The following is a 17,029-nucleotide window of genomic DNA, read 5'->3' as shown; positions in this document are numbered from 1 at the left end:
TGAAATGATGTGAAAGTAATTCTCTCTCTCTCTCTCTCTCTCACACACACACACACACACACACACACACACACACACACAGAGCCCGGGCCTGTGGTGGTCTGCTTTGTCAGCTGCAGTTATTTACAGGTCATCAGTTTGAAAGGTGGAACATCAACATCCTCTGTTTCTTTTCACCATTAGACAGATTGATTATATATCTACTGATACTGATATTGATTATCTACTGACTGATTATATATGTAACTTATTTAAGATATAATAATACTGAAATTAAACCACAAATGACAACATATCGAAATATTGTTTGTTCAATCTGACAAAACAACAATAAACCAAAACCCAGCAGAGCTGCTCTTCACCACACAGCCTCTAATATTCTTATAATAATCCCATAATATTCATAACAGGATGATTCATCAAATGAAATCTGTCCTTACTGTTTCTGTTGCACATTTCATCTGAATAATGATACCTAACCTTCAAATCTGCAGATCAATGAAGAAATAAAACATTTAACAAAATAACAAACATTAAAATAGAGAATAAAAAGGTCCGAGAGTTTAAACGGAATAAATAAATACTAATGATTTTCCGTGCAGAGGAGACACAGACTCTCTCAGTGCATCATGAACCAGTAACCCCAGTGAAACCAGCACAGACTGGGACAGAGCGCAGGAGACGTTCAAGGCCCCAAATCATCAACCAGTAGGAAAAAAAACAACGATTATTCACATGTAGGATTTCAATTTCAGAGAGGAGCTCGATGAGACGTCAAATCCACATTAACACGCAGATACAATGAAAGTAGAAACAGAAATAGAAACACGTTTCCAGCTGAATCTGCTTCGTTGAAATGAAAAATCTGTTTTTATATTTGACCTCTGATGCTTTTTAGCTGCTGCTTTACTGACGACATCTATGATTCATCAGCTCCTCCATCCTCCATCCTCTGCCCGCATCAAGGAGAAAAACCAGGACGCAGCCTCCCTCCCTACACCCCCCCCCCCCCCCCCCCCCCCCCAAAAAAAAAACAACAAAAAAAACAACCAAAAAACAAAACAAAAAAACCGCCTGAATGATGGATGAAAGGTGAAAAGGATGAAAACCTGATCTGGTCGTTAAAATCCGGATTTGAGTCTAGAATCTGACCTGTAGGTTCTTCAGCCTCCTCCCGTCTGATCTGAACTGCGCTAATCAACCAGCCTCGTTTTGTCTTCATTCGCTGCATTCACGCAGCAGAGCCGGGACGAACCGGACCAAGCCAGGCCGTGGAAGCCCGAGCGGGTCGGTACGGACGGTTACCCCGGGTTAAAGGTGTTCAATCGGGTATAAGATGAGATAAATGTAGGTTAAAGGAAGAAGGAGAAGGAGCGGTCGGTTCTTACCTCATGACTCCGAGCACAGCTGAAGATCACTGAGAGAGGGAGAGAGATAGAGAGAGAGAGAGAGAGAGAGAGAGAGAGAGAGAGAGATTACAGTTTATGTGCAGGTCTCTCAATCGCTCCTCTGTTTTCTCCTAGATTTGTATTTAAATCAACACTGTCACTGTGTGCAGGTGGGGATCATCGGTGGGAGGTGGGGGAGGGGCTCTCTCAAGGGCGTAAATTTGGTTTCAGAATAAGGTAAAACAATGAAGTGATGACGTTTGGTTTAAAAAAAGTGTCAGAAAAAATTGAATAAATTATTTTATAACTAAACTGCGGCCGGATTACGATTAATTTTTACGTTTATGAGTAAACGTTCATTTACGTATAAAACAAGTCATATAAAATGCTCACAGGCAACGTGTTTGTTTTCTTCTCTGTGTAAATGTCTCTTATGTAGTGTTTGTAGTGTTTATTTTTCCATAAATTTCATAACTGCCTTACAGTTTGTAAATTTGAAGTTTACAATAATGTTTTTTTTTCTACTGAAAAGGATTAGGTCCACATGTAAAAATTCTGATTTTAGTCTCAGAATTCTGAGACTAAAATCAGAATTCTAAAAGAAAAAAAGAGAAAGAAATTCACATGTAACCCTAACCGCCTTTCATAGTTTTCCAGCAAATATCTTATGTTTCAGAACAACCTCCACCTGCAGTGACTCCATCAGCATTAAACTGTATATCATATCAATATCTATATATCAAATTCAAAGCTGATGAAATATCAGTGTGGTTTGTTCACAGGTTGTTTCTGCTGAAAATGTGGACAAAATATACATTAGTGTGGTTTTAAAGACCCTCTGATGAAAATCAAGTTGTTAATCCTGTTAACATCCATATGATATTTTTGTATAATACAGACATATGATGAGTGAAATAATCATCAACACCATGACTGAGTGTTTCCACCTTGAACTGCAGTGAACCAATGACAGTCTCATAAACACAGATTCAGACAGCCAGGGTTTCATACGTCACAAACCTAAGGAACCAATCCTGTCAACTTGTGGGGACAGGGGGTGGGGCTAAATAAACCTAAGACTGAAAATCGGTACAGAGAGAGAGAGTTAGAATTAGCACAACCGCTAACACTGTGTCAGCCGCCACCAGTAACAAGCTAACAAAGAATAAACTAATAATAGATGCTAACTACGCTAACCGTTCTGATCCGTCTGCTAGTCTCTGGTTCTGGTCTCAACAGACTCCTCATCTGAGTCTGGGTCTGACTGAGGCTCAAACATGTGGCTGAGTCTCTCTGATGTTTCCTCCTCTAGCCATCTTGATGCTCTCTGCTCCTTCACCTGTCCACCTGGAACAAACAAGTGGTGGGCCGGGCTCATTGGTCCAGCTGGTTCATAAATTTACATGTCTGTTTTCATTAGTGACAGCAGCAGGTGAGATGATAATGTTTCCTAACTTGCTGTTACCCTTATTGTGAATGTGTTTGCCAATGTTGCTATCGCTAGCTGGCTAACTGTTAGCATTGCTGTGGAGCATATCACAGCTATGCTAGCGTGGTCTAATGGTTGTGTCGAGATTGTTTTTGTTGGCTCTCTGTTCATACTAACTTTATTCAGTTGAGCTTCTTGTTGTGTATTCAGTCACACTTTCACTGACTGTTGTAACATCTGACTGACTGAGAACAAGAAGGGAGGGGTGAGCTTCTGGTCAAAGAAGCATTTGTTTTGGTCTGAGATGCTGTTGGTCTAGTGCAACATCTAGTGGCAGAGACGATTGTCTACAGAACCTTTATTCTGGAAATGACTGGTTTGTGTGAAATATGGATTAGACCATATGTTTTCCTACCATTAAATGAAGCTTCGCCACTTGACAACACCAACACCCATGATGCTCAGGCTTCTACACAAGGTGGGGTGTTGCTTTTTCTACAAGTCTATTTTCAATATAACCTGGATTTTAATTTGACCTCTTGTATTAAAACATCTCCATCAGCTATAAATTGTTTTGTTCAGGACAACAAACTCTGACCAGTCCACCACCCTTTAGACCACCACCCTACAGACTGGGCCCTTATTCACAATTTTTAGAAGAATTCCGAGAACTTATTTCAGACCTTGTTACTCACTCTGGTGAGATTATATTTACAGGTGACTTCAGTCTTCACCTAGGTAAAGCCTGTGACCCTGAAAAAAGAAAAGCACAAAACAAACAACAAACAAAATGTTTTCAAATGTTTTTTAGTCCAAGTTTGTTTTTAGGGTATTTTCTCACTGTCGTACTCCACCTCTCCACCAGGGGGAGCCACAGGTCTGATTGTGTTTCCTGCTGCAGCTTCATCTCTTAGTACATATTTTACATTTACAGAAACATTCAGCAGCAGAGACATTTACAGTCTGAATTTAAACCTGTTGATGTTTAACTTTGAGCAATTGTGAATCCTAAAAACATGATGCAGCAAATGAAAGAAAAAAGTAGGTAATATAATAATAATAATAATAATAATAATGAACTTTATTCATGCAGGGCACTTTTCATACAACAGATGTAAGAGATTGACACATTACACCTGGAAAGAAAAATAGAGGCTGTTGCAGGTTGAAATGTTTTACTCTTCTCTACTGATGATGAGCAAATGAAGCTGATCCAACACGTCTGTTCATGTTCAATAAAATCACTGAAACTTTACATTTCNGACCACCACCCTACAGACTGGGCCCTTATTCACAATTTTTAGAAGAATTCCGAGAACTTATTTCAGACCTTGTTACTCACTCTGGTGAGATTATATTTACAGGTGACTTCAGTCTTCACCTAGGTAAAGCCTGTGACCCTGAAAAAAGAAAAGCACAAAACAAACAACAAACAAAATGTTTTCAAATGTTTTTCAGTCCAAGTTTGTTTTTAGGGTATTTTCTCACTGTCGTACTCCACCTCTCCACCAGGGGGAGCCACAGGTCTGATTGTGTTTCCTGCTGCAGCTTCATCTCTTAGTACATATTTTACATTTACAGAAACATTCAGCAGCAGAGACATTTACAGTCTGAATTTAAACCTGTTGATGTTTAACTTTGAGCAATTGTGAATCCTAAAAACATGATGCAGCAAATGAAAGAAAAAAGTAGGTAATATAATAATAATAATAATAATAAATAATAATAATAATAATAATAATAATGAACTTTATTCATGCAGGGCACTTTTCATACAACAGATGTAAGAGATTGACACATTACACCTGGAAAGAAAAATAGAGGCTGTTGCAGGTTGAAATGTTTTACTCTTCTCTACTGATGATGAGCAAATGAAGCTGATCCAACACGTCTGTTCATGTTCAATAAAATCACTGAAACTTTACATTTCAGAGTCAGAACAAAGTGAATGAGCTGTCTCCATATCTAAACTCTTTGGTGTTTCATTGAATGTTAGATTATCTGTGGTCCCTTCTGTTTGTCTGTTGTTGTTTTTTTTATAACTCCATGATGTGATGTAAATGAATCTAATGTGTAAAATCATCTAAATCAAAATGGATCAGAAACTATAAGAATAATAACAATAATATGTTTTATTTTCAAAACAAATGTTACAAACAAAAAACAACAAGACAATAATCTATTATATATCATATTATATTTAAAAATATATTTTTCAAACCTGGTATCATGGTCGTATGATACCAGGTGTCTGTCTCTAGTGTAATGTAATGGGATTTATGTTTCAGGTTTTATTATATTTTTTTGCTGTATTCTATTTTTCTGTTGATGACGTATCTGAGTGACGCTGATGGGAGTGAAGGTGTGGAGGGAAAAATGTATTTTTACTTTGGAGGAGGAGGATGCTGAGATAACAGTATGGACGCTGAAAAAAGACTTCCGGTTCGCAAGTACAGCCTTTATAATAAAAGTGCAAACGCCTGCTTTTTTAAAAATGTCTTCATTGTGACTTTTATTTTATCATTACGGCCACTTGACACAATAATATATTACAACCATTACAAACAAACCTAGTCTCCTATAGGGATGTCTGGATTTTACATTGGAAATTAAGGTAGTAGTCAGTGTTTGAATTCTGTTGTTTTATAGAAACGTTGCTTTTATTCTGAAAATCAACTGAAAAATGCAAGCGGAAGTCTTGTTTCTTGTTTTTGACGGCGGAGCCGAGGAAGGAGGTGATGGTGATGGAGGGAGGAGGAGGAGGAGGAGGAAGAGGAGGGCTGATGTGTGCTGATCAGCAGCAGGTCTGATGATGATGATGATGATGATGATGATGATGGTGATGATGATGATGATGCTGTGAGTCAGAGAGCGGAGGGTTCAGGATGCTCACAGCCGCTCGGAGTAGACAAACCCCGCACACAGACTGAGAGGATCCGCGGAGACACGGTGAGTCCGCAAACATCATCACACCCACACCGACCGGCAGCATCACCGACAGTCACACTGACAAGTGCACACTGACACCGCGCACAGGTCGGACAGCAGCCCGGCTGCAGAGCTCCACAGCCGGTCTCATTTCACCGCCCGGCTCCGAGTTGCCGGGGCTCTATTTTCATGTGTTTGTGTGTGTGTGTGTGTGTGTGTGTGTGTGTTTGTACGTTCACGCAAGCTATTTTCTTTCGCGTGCACGTCAGTGCGCGTGCCCGACCCGTCCTTACTATGGAGCGGAGTCACTGATTACCATGATGTGAGGAGGTAATGAGAGTCTGTAGCTGCAGCTGATTGAAACGGAGAACAAAGCAGCAGGTCAGCTGTGTGTGTGTGTGTGTGTGTGTGTGTGTGTGTTTGTGTTGTATAAGTATGTTATGTGTCGTGACGCCAGAGAGCACGACAGTCTGTCACTGCCGTTAAACATCATCATAATTAGCAGAAGAAGAAGAAGAAGAATTATCAGGAATATTGTCAATTATTTGACTAATTCAATTAATTCTAATGAATTCATGACATATAGTCAGAATAGTGTGATATTATGTTTATCTATAACACATCATAGGAATATTATTAAAACAGCACAACTATTATATCAATATTATAGTAGCATTATACAAAAATACAGATATAAATCACAGATATATCTTATGATGAGATATTATAACACACAACAAATATTACAGTAATATTATAGTATTAGGCCATGCCACGAGATATTCAGCATAGTAACTTGGTGTGGAGTGTTGTAAGAATATACAGCACATGGACGGTAGATGAATATTACAGCAACACTGTCATTTGAATATTATGACCTGTAATGTAAGATGAACAGGTGTTACAGGGGATATTTAAATACCTGCCACAGGTATATTATAAGAATGATACTTTGTGAGATTAAACACATACACTACTCAGGGCTGGTGGATATGACTTCAAATCAAAATAACAATTATTTATTTCAAACTTTCACCTCGATTACGATTAATGATCACAAAATAACGATCACTTTTGAGCCATGCACTCTTCATATTCTCAATGTGATTGCGTTCCAGTGGTTAAACTAATTGGTGTTTCCTCTGGCCGCTGAAGTTGTTTTTCTGTATTTGATGTGTTTTTGTTTGTTGTCGTCTTCACTCGAGATAAAATGTGTCCAAAGGATGAACATGGGTAGGTAGCAGCTGCTCAGGTTGAGGCCATACTGTTGAGTCAGCAGGTTGTCTGTGCAGCAGGTTATTATGACCCATAGTTATGTTTTGTTGCTAGGTGACAATTAGAGGTCGGAGTAAGTATGACAGGAGCAAAGGGAAAAGGGCGGTGACGTTGTATAAAGAGAGACAAAGCCCACGTCAGGAGGAGGTTGTGGTGGATGGATGAATATGACACAGGAGAGCCGTGTTCCATTCCCATGTGAAACCAGCTGTTTATGTTGTTTCAATAACCCATGACTATTTGCTGTTATTATTGTAACCAGGACAACAAGGATCACCTAATATTGAGGAAGTACCTATTTTAACCCAAATCTTTTCCTAAACCTACCACACCATGACCGTCTTTATAGTCACCATGACAACCGAGGTCCGGTACGCCTGCCGCTGTAGGGCCGCTATTTCAGGAAACACAGTCCTATGGGTCGTATCAGAGGGTTGATAGTTGTTTAGGTTGGAGGAGTTGTTGGTTGAAGCTCAGTGTTTGTGCGTGTTTCTTCCACATCACCTGCTTCACTGTGAGTGATTGAGGCTAACTTTAGTTGGAGACCTGTGACTGAACGCAAGGGAGTATTTTTTAAGAGGACATTTCATGAACACAGGTTTGGGGAAACTTTTAACTGAATTAACCAACATGAGCAAGTTTAAAGGTCCATATTTGACACTCATGTATTCTGAGCTGCAGTGATGAAGACAAGAGTGATGAAAATAGAATAGTTATTATGTAGTTATTTAGTGATGAACTCTCCTTTGTTTGTTAGAAGCTCTGTTTTAAAACATGAGTAACCACATGGAAAGACTCAAACAGCAAAACCATCCACTGATATATATTATTGATCACTTTATTGTAAATTCTTTTGTCCCTGTCAGGATCCTGTAGGAATGATGACTCAGTTTTTTCAGTGATCTGATTGGTTAGTAGTTTGGCTGTTGACAGGTTTTGATCTGATCCTCTGCAGTTAACCTGTGCCGGAGCAGGTCAGGAGTTCAGCATCAGTTACCATGTTGATTTACCCCGGTAACAAGTGAACCACCATCGTAGGATTGAAAGCTAGAGTTAAACCTGAATTTACCTGAGATCCTGCTTCTAAGTACAGACCTCAGGTGACCACAGTGTGTCAGGTGTGAGGAAAGAGTTTCAAGAAGTGACCTTAAAAATTAAAAAATCTATACCACACCCCCACTTCAGATTATACTAATTATTATCATTACTAACACTGTCACTGTGAAGTTACCACTAATACTATAATACTACTAATATATAACTAGTCCTACCACTGCTCCTAGGCCAGCTGGTACTGATTATACTAGCCGTTGTAGCTGATAATAAGACAGTTCAAATGTTAATTGTAAAACAACTTGGAACTATTACACATGAGAAATAAAACTGAAAGAGGTGAAAGAGCAATAATAAAAACCAATTGAAAAGAAATGTTTATAAGTAAATAAATAGAATGAAATAGAATAGAACAAGATAAAAGAGAAATAAGAAATTTTATCTATGAAAGGGAATACAAGATTTTAGAACATGAATATGATAAAAAATGAATGATTAAATAAGGTCATAAAATGGTTTAAAACATCAGTTGTGATGTATGTATATGATGTTAGAATGTTTGTTGATCTGAGGTGACATGAACAAGATGGAGAAAACCCAGTGAAGGTGTGAAACTGCAGCAGCTTGTTGCTTAAGTGACCCTCACACACACACACACACACACACACACACACACACACACACACACACACACACACACACACACACACATACACACACACACATACACACACACTGGTGTTTTCTGCTGGGAGGCTGCAGGTCCACTGGGGTTTAGTGTTGTTAGAGCTAAAGACAAAACACTGGATGCTGTGTGAGTTTGTGAGTGTGTGTGTGTGTGTGTGTGTGTGTGTGTGTGTGTGTGTGTCCAGACCTAGGTGACTGGCCAACCCAGTGTCTCACAGGATGAGGTGGTGTTGCACTGAAAGTTGAGTCGGGGTCAACTTTCTTCAGGGTATTATTTTGTCCGCCTTTTGTTGCAGGAGCATCTGTGTTGGTCTCACTGTGTCAGAGCAGTGGTCTTATTCAAATGACTATGAGTGTGTTTCTACACACAGAGCTAAAGTCTGAATATAGACACTTTGATCTGATGCTGCAGTTACGTTATTTAAAGCTCCATATTTTCCTCTTCTTCTGTGTTTTATTTGAAGTGTTGATCCATAAGAAGATATCTTTGTTGTTTTAAGAACCAAAAACCATCTCAATGTAGTTTTACATCTCCTCTCTCAGGCTTCTCTCTGGAGCTCTAGTACCAACAGGTCAGTGAGCCAATCAGAAGAGAGGAGGCTCTGAGCCTCCCTTCTGATTGGCTGACTGTTTTCTAAGTGATCCAATAAAAATATAGCAGATTTCAAGTAAACACTCAGAGAAACCAAATCCTGCAAGGCTGGAAGGTGGATCTAGGTGGGCAGGGCTTCGTGACTGCTTTTCTGTGATATCACAAAGTTCCAGAAGTCCTGACAGCTGGTTTTAAGGCTAAGGTTTTTGTGTGGGACCACAGAGTCCACCATCATCACACTGAGGGACCAGAGTCCAGCAGAGTCCACCATCATCACCTGAGGGACCACAGAGTCCAGACTTATTTCTGTCTTTCTGATGCTGTTGTTAAGTCGTGGTGTTTTCCCTGCTGCCTGCCTCCGCACAGGAAGTGATGTCAGATGATGTGGGCAGGCGGGTAACCATGACAACAGCCCTGCTGATGATGACATGTTTGCACTCCTCTCTGAGCATATAAATCTCTGCTGTCTGTATCTGTCACCGTCACCACAGCAACCAGACAACTAACACACGTACTCATGCTTACAACACACACACACACACACGCACACGCACACGCACACGCACACGCACACGCACACGCACACGCACACACACACACACACACACACACACACACACACACACACACACACACAGAGTACATTCAGGTGCTTCCATGGTTACAGGAAGAAAAAACACAATGGATGATATCGGGAGGCAGGTGTGTGTTTGTGTGTGTGTTCCTGGTTGTACAGATTGATTAACGAGCTGCTGATTAGTCACCGGTCTAAATTTGTGGTTGAGATAAGGAGCAGTGACGTGGGTGAGGAGAAGCTGCTGTGACAGAGACATTCAGCTCCAACAGCTGATCTGAAGTCAGACTCTGTGTTTCATCTGCAGTTTAAAGGAGAATTCTGGTCTTTTTTAACCTGGTGTATTTCCCATAAAAGTGGTTATTGTAGCTCTGTGGGTCATGTGAACTTTGCATTCACCACCTCTGTTGTGGAGATGGGAACTCGTGAGCCTCCTACAACTTTCCAAATAAATCAGATTTTTCTATGAATCATTTTAAACACTGAATCTGACTGAATGTAAACACAGATTTATAGGGATCTACATCCTTGTCTGTTTGCTGGCTGACCTAACCACCCTTCATAACCCTGCTCTGAGATGGCACTTTCTTTTTATTTTGGGATTTATTTTATTTACCTGGGGCTAATTATTCAACACATTGTGTCTTTTCATCTCAGCTTCCATTGTAATTTAAGCTGAGGTTGAAATATCCATAAATATTTCTGTCATGGGGAAAAGATTAGAGGGTTTTACCCAGGTTTCTGGCATAGGGGTGGTGGGGTGGGGGTAATTCAGATGGGGGGGGTTTAGGGGTCCTCCCCCAAGAAGATTTGAATGACTGAAACTATGCATTTCTATCATTTTGGACCATTATCATCACAAACAACACAGATTGTTGTTTTCTTAGTAACTTTGACATTAGCTAGAAGAATTCACTATTTTGCTATTTACCTAAAAGTCTGTTTGGTTCAGTTTTTCAGTAACTGACTGAGTTACTGTAGTGAGGCCCATTCCTCTCTCTGAATTATTTTCTCTGACAGTCTCTTCAGTCTCATCATCTGTCACAGCTGTGATCCTTTGACAGATTTTCTCTCTGGTTAATTTCTGCTGTAAAGATGTCGGAGATGCTGTGAGCATCATGAATTCATTTCCTCCTCGGCAGCAAAGCCTCTGCAGGTTAAGCTGGAGTAACCAAACACTTTTGCTCACTGACTCTGGAAAACACTTGCTACCATCAAGCCCTATTGCAACACCCTCTGTAGACTACTGTAGTTACACAGGGACTCTCTACATTCAGAGTGAATATGTGATGTAATGAGTCTGTAATTTTCTCGTCCTTGTTATGTCATTAAAGGAGCTATTTGCAAGTTTTGCTAATGCTACATAGCTAATGTTAGCATAAGTAGCTTAAGTCCTTTACTCACCAACAGCTGTCTTGTGAGGTGGAAACAAACGGCAATGTTAACTCTTGTCTCTGTCACGTCTTTTCTTCTACTAAAGTTTGCATGCTAACCAGCTAGCCCCTTATCAGCCTGTCTTTCCGATAGTGACTCACTGTAGTCTCCAGTCTGTCCTGAAGATATAGCAACCCCTCAGAGGACGTATTATAACCTCTGGTTTTATAAAAAATAAAGATGGCTGAAGGTCTTGTCAAGCGACAACCACCACCACCACCAGCCTTAGAACATACATTGACAGGGGCGTCGAGTAGCTCAGTTGGATGAGCATCCGCCCCATGTGTAGAGGCTACAGTCCTCGCTGCAGTTGGCCCCGGTTCAATTTCCACATCGGACAGCCCTGCATGTCATTCCCCCTCTCTACATTGACAGGGTTCTGCTGTAGTTCTAAAGAACCAGACTCTGATGCTGTGTGGAGTTTAATTTGTGGCCATAAAAGAAGCAGACCCAGCTGGGCTCATACAGCAGGAAGCAGTGGGAGGGAGAACCAGATGGTCTGATGGTATCTCCTGTTCTACAGACGTTCTCTGAGCTGCAGGGCACTGTCAGGAAAATACTGGATTTTCTCATTTATATCAAGAAAATATTGAATTGTTCTAAATGTTTTGACAAATGGTTTTATCAGGACAGTATCAACCATGAGTAAAAACAGTGTCTTTATTTCAGATAACCTTTATTTCAAACAGTTTCCTATTGCAGACTGGTTTTTATTTTTCTCTGGTTTATATTTTATTCAGTGTTTTCTGATCTGTCCCTGTTTTAATTTACAAATTTGCTTTGTTCAATTATTTGGAATGTAAAGCAGGGTCTTAATAAATTAAATTGGATTAGTAGATCATTTTCAAAAGATCTCTGTGTGAGTAGCTTTTAATGATTACTCCAGTATTTTGGACTAAAATCTTGTTGAACAGTAAATGATGAGAATTCATTTATATATTTGAGAAACTCTATATATTTCAGAATGTGTAAATCTCAGTGTCAGGGCAGAAAAATAGGTTTTCTTTTCTGTAACTCCTCTGTTGCTTCTTCTTTGGTTTTCATCAGCTCTCCTCTTTAACGAGATGCAGAACTCTAATCAATGCTCGTTAGTCATTGTGAGAGGGGAATACAGCTCTGCATGCTGGGAAACTCCCTGAGGCATTTGCTCTGTGTTTTTAATTCATTCCCACTGGTCACATTATCTGTGAATAGGCTCAGAGAGTTCAGAGAGGATGAGGCTCTCATCAGATGCAGTGTCCTCGTGTTTCAGTCACTGAATTTTAATGATTTAAATGGCACAGTGCTGCAACACAAACAGAATCATCACAGGAGAATTTATTCATCAGTAACTGTTTGCAAAGAAAATATCTCTGATTTTCTGGACACAACACATAGGATCACGTATTACATAACTAATCATTAAAGCAATCATTTCCTAATGGAAAGGTTTCATTGATTGTTACAGAATTTCCCGACTAATTATAGTAATTAACATTATAAGTTTTTGCTGCTCGAAATCACGGTCTGAACAATATGGATGCGGCAGTAACTGCTGAACTGAACTGTTAGCTTAACCAAGCAGTTTTAACCTAGCTGCTGAAATGAGCTATTAGCTAACTTTAAAACAAAAAGTCACTTAAATTAAAAAGTAATTCCCTCAACCAGCTTGTTTTGTCTGAACCAAACTTATGGTATCTATTGTTTTATTTGCTAAATTAACCTGTTCACTATAACTAAACCAAAGTGTTGCTAAACCCATCCATCTGAAAAAAAGAACTGTTAGTTAACCTTATCCAAACTATTTTAGCTGTTAACATGAACTGTTAGCTAAACGCCAACTTATACTCAGAAGTCAATAAAAAGTTACCTACCCTTAACCACTTTGTTTTGACTAAACTAAAACTTATGGTATCTGTTGTTTTAGTTGCTAACTTAACCTGTTAGCTAACCTAAACCAAAGTACAGCTGAACTCAACCATCTATCTTCACCTAAACAGTTGCTGAAAAGAACTGTTAGTTGACCTTAACCAAACTATTTTAGCTGTTAACCCACAAATTGTTAGCTAACCGCTAATGTGAACTCAAAAGTCAGTAGGCTAATATAAAAAGTTAACTACCCTTAACCACCTTGTTTTGGTTGTTAAACTGAACATGACTGTTTTATCTGCTTTTTTTTGCTTCTTTAAATAAAACAACAAAAAGTACAAAAACATTAGCTAACCTAAATTTGCATCTTAGTGGTTAAACTAGACTATCTATCTTAAATCAAACTTCTGAACATTTAGCTGATCTATTTCAGGTTAACTAACACCACCCAAGCTATTTTAGTTTTTAATAATTTTGGCTTACTGGAATGAAAAAGTTACTAAAATTAACCCTTAAGTATTTGCTCTTATACTGAACCAAATGTTTTAAAGTTTTACTGTTTGCTCACATAAACCAAAAAGTAGCAAAAATGAACTGTTAACAAATCTTAATGAAATTGCTTGAGTTAAATTAACCAGCTAATCTTAACCAAAGTGTTTTAGCTGCTTTTAGTGTACCATCTCTTTTCAACCAAATAATTGCTACCTTGCACTGTTAGATAACCTAAAGTTTCTTAAATGAACTGTTTGTTAACCTTAACTGTTTTAGCCGTTACCCTAAACCACAAGCTAATCGGAACCAAAAAGTTACTAAAATGAACAGTGAAGTTAATCAGATTTTTGTGAAACTGAACCAAACTGTCTTTTTTGTTACATTGGACTGTTTGTTAATGTTAACCAAAAAATAACTTATGCTATAGTGGCTAAACTGAAGCATCTATCTTCAACCTAACAGTTAATTTGCACTGTGCTGCAATGTAGTTGCCAAATAACTTGTTAGATAAACTAAACCACATTTTAGCTGCTACACTGAACGTACAAAACAGTTGCTGCTTTGAACAGTCAGATAACCTCAAACAGTTGTGCTTTAGCTGCTATTAGTTAACTTATCCTAAAATGTTTTAACTGACACTCAACCATTAACTAACCTGAATGAAAATGGTGCTAACATGCACCGTTAGCCAACCTGAACCGAATTGTTTTGGCTGCTACTACCCAAACAGTCAACAAAACTATTTGGATGTTAAACTGATTTAGTCACTTAACTGAACCATTCAGTGAACTTTTATCCAGTTATTGCTGCTAAACTAATGTGTTGTCCAAACCAATCGGATCTAATATGACTGAACCACAGCCACAGCACTGAAACACTAACATACAGACACACAAACACATACTTGTACTTCTATCTTTGTGAGGAGACTAGTTGACATTACACATTTCCTAGACTTGTAGTCTAACCCTAACCTTTACTAACCTGAATCTTAAGACCAAGTCTTAACTGAAACAGGCCAGAAAGTACTCACTCTATAACTCACTCTAAGTCTATGACTCAAAGTGGTCCTCACAAAAATAGAAGTATGTGCGCACACACACAGAGTAATTCATGTTCATTGTAATGGAGATAATCTGCACTTGAAGCAGGTCAGTCGTCCAGCTGATGGACTCTGCTGCCTCTCCCACAATAAAAACACCAAAGTGGTTTTCATTTACCAGTTACTGTCAATGGCACTCAGACTAATTACATTCACATCATTTGTCTGTTCCTGCCTTCCAGCTCTCACTCTGTTAGCATGTCACAGCACGCTCTGCTGTCTCAGGTCATGTTTGCTGGTTTCTAGTTTCTTCAGTTATTATTTCCTGTTTCATTTCAGATATATTCCCACCTATGTGCCTGCCCCACTTGTCCAACTGTCTCTCCCTCCTCTCAGTACTTTGTGTCTAATGCTCTAGCCGTTTTCTCCTTGTGTATTAGTCATGGGAACGACCTGAATTTTATATTGTTTGATTTGATATTAACTGATTTCTTTTTTGTTTCTACCACAACTTCGCTCTTCCATCTTCTTGTCTCTTCCTCAGCATACAGGTGATTTATCCAGAGTCGCAGCTAGACTCCAACTCCCAGAATGCCCGAGCAGAGTAATGACTACCGGGTGGTGGTGTTTGGAGCTGGTGGAGTGGGGAAGAGCTCGCTGGTCCTTCGATTTGTTAAAGGCACCTTTAGAGATACCTACATCCCCACAGTAGAGGACACATACAGACAGGTGGGACATGAACTCTGTTATGAAACTAGTTTTATTAAATACTTTTTTCTTTTTGTCATTGAAACTCTTGAACTGGATAATACCTGCCTTGTTGAATTATCAATGAGTACCTGTTCTCTCTGTAGGTGATCAGCTGTGATAAGAGTGTCTGCACGCTGCAGATCACTGACACAACAGGAAGTCACCAGTTCCCTGCCATGCAGCGCCTGTCCATCTCCAAAGGTCACGCCTTCATCCTAGTCTATTCCATCACCAGCCGTCAATCACTGGAGGAGCTCAAACCCATCTACCAACAGGTCACTGTCTTTAGATTAGGATATGAGTAGAAGATCATAGTTTCACAACAGATTAACTGCAGCACGTTGGCTCTTCCATTTCATAAGTCTGTTTTCAGGTGAAGTGGTTGGCTGCGAGGAAACCCTGACATTTACAGTGTGTCAGATTGTTGCAAATGTTATTTGAATGGAAATTTAAGGTGAATTCCAAATCAGAGTTTCAGAGATAACATTTATTCAAATGTTAGTTTGACAGAACATATTGTGCAAGAAACCTCAAATGGAAGTCACACTGAAATGCAAAGGAAAGGACAGTGTCTTTACACAGCACCTTTCAATAGTAAGGCCATTTAAAGTGCTTTAGATAACACAAGAATGGCATCACAGCATTTTCCTTATTCTTCCCATTCTGCTAACATTGCATTAATGTAAAATTACAGCATGTCTATTTTTGTCTGACAGAGCAGTTACAGTGATATATCAATGATGTTGTTCTATAAAGCTGTGTTGTTTTGTTTTGTTTCTGCAGAATTATAGTAAGATATTTTGTTGTTTCCAATAATCTGAGGAAGTGGGATCATGTAGATGTTGAACAGACAGTGTCTGAGAATGGAGCCTTGGGGAACTCTATGTGTCACAAACATAGAGTATCTATCTAGATAAAACTTGTACTGAAGTCCTGACTGACTCCCGTGTCTCTCCAGGTTCTAGCCATCAAGGGCAGTGTGGAGTCCATTCCCATCATGCTTGTGGGCAACAAGAGCGATGAAACAGCCCAGCGCGAGGTGGAGACGAAGGAGGGCGAGGCTCAGGCTGCAGCCTGGAAGTGTGCCTTCATGGAAACGTCGGCCAAGATGAACTCCAATGTGAAGGAACTGTTCCAGGAGCTGCTGGCCCTGGAGAAGAAGAGGGACATGAGCCTGAGCATCGACGGCAAACGGTCAGGGAAACAGAAGCGGGCCGACAAGCTGAAGGGGAAGTGCAGCATCATGTAGAGGACTCGCTGTAGAGGTGTGGAAACCACAGAGGAGGAGGCAGGGGGAGGGAGGGAGGGGGACTCTGCTGATGACTCCCATAGAGACCCCCTCCCATCTCACCCCGACTCTCAATCACAAGGACAGGTCTTCTTTGTCTTCGTTGGCTCTCCTCCTTTGTCTGTATGAACACTGAAGCCCAGAGGAACAAAATGAGATTTGACTGATAATGGAAATATTTATACCAGGGCCCCGGGGTCCATGTGGCCCTGAACTGGATTGTGTTTGAGGCCCCAAAATACTGTTTTA

At 39.8% G+C, this 17,029-nt stretch overlaps 1 protein-coding gene across 3 annotated transcripts; it reads left to right on the top strand.

The window, feature by feature from the left end:
* Positions 1–5,552: 5,552 nt before the first annotated feature.
* Positions 5,553–16,762, top strand: LOC111231839 (GTP-binding protein Di-Ras1). 3 transcript variants are annotated; one of them, XM_022759094.1, is made up of 4 exons: positions 5,553–5,766; positions 15,294–15,471; positions 15,597–15,767; positions 16,451–16,762. In XM_022759094.1, exons 2-4 carry the CDS (start codon positions 15,334–15,336, stop codon positions 16,739–16,741), a joined length of 600 nt encoding a protein of 199 aa, XP_022614815.1. In that variant the 5' UTR covers positions 5,553–5,766; positions 15,294–15,333; the 3' UTR covers positions 16,742–16,762. The 3 variants fall into 3 exon arrangements, with proteins under 3 accessions (XP_022614815.1, XP_022614813.1, XP_022614814.1); XM_022759092.1 differs by having other exon boundaries at positions 15,287–15,471; XM_022759093.1 differs by lacking the exon at positions 5,553–5,766 and adding an exon at positions 6,052–6,126 and having other exon boundaries at positions 15,287–15,471.
* Positions 16,763–17,029: the final 267 nt, after the last annotated feature.

The sequence above is a fragment of the Seriola dumerili genome, unplaced genomic scaffold (assembly GCF_002260705.1).
Source record: "Seriola dumerili isolate Sdu_G_001 unplaced genomic scaffold, Sdu_1.0 BDQW01000319.1, whole genome shotgun sequence".
NCBI lineage: Eukaryota > Metazoa > Chordata > Actinopteri > Carangiformes > Carangidae > Seriola > Seriola dumerili.
The sequence above is the reverse complement of the archived record's forward strand: the minus strand, read 5'-3'. Positions and strand labels throughout refer to the sequence as shown.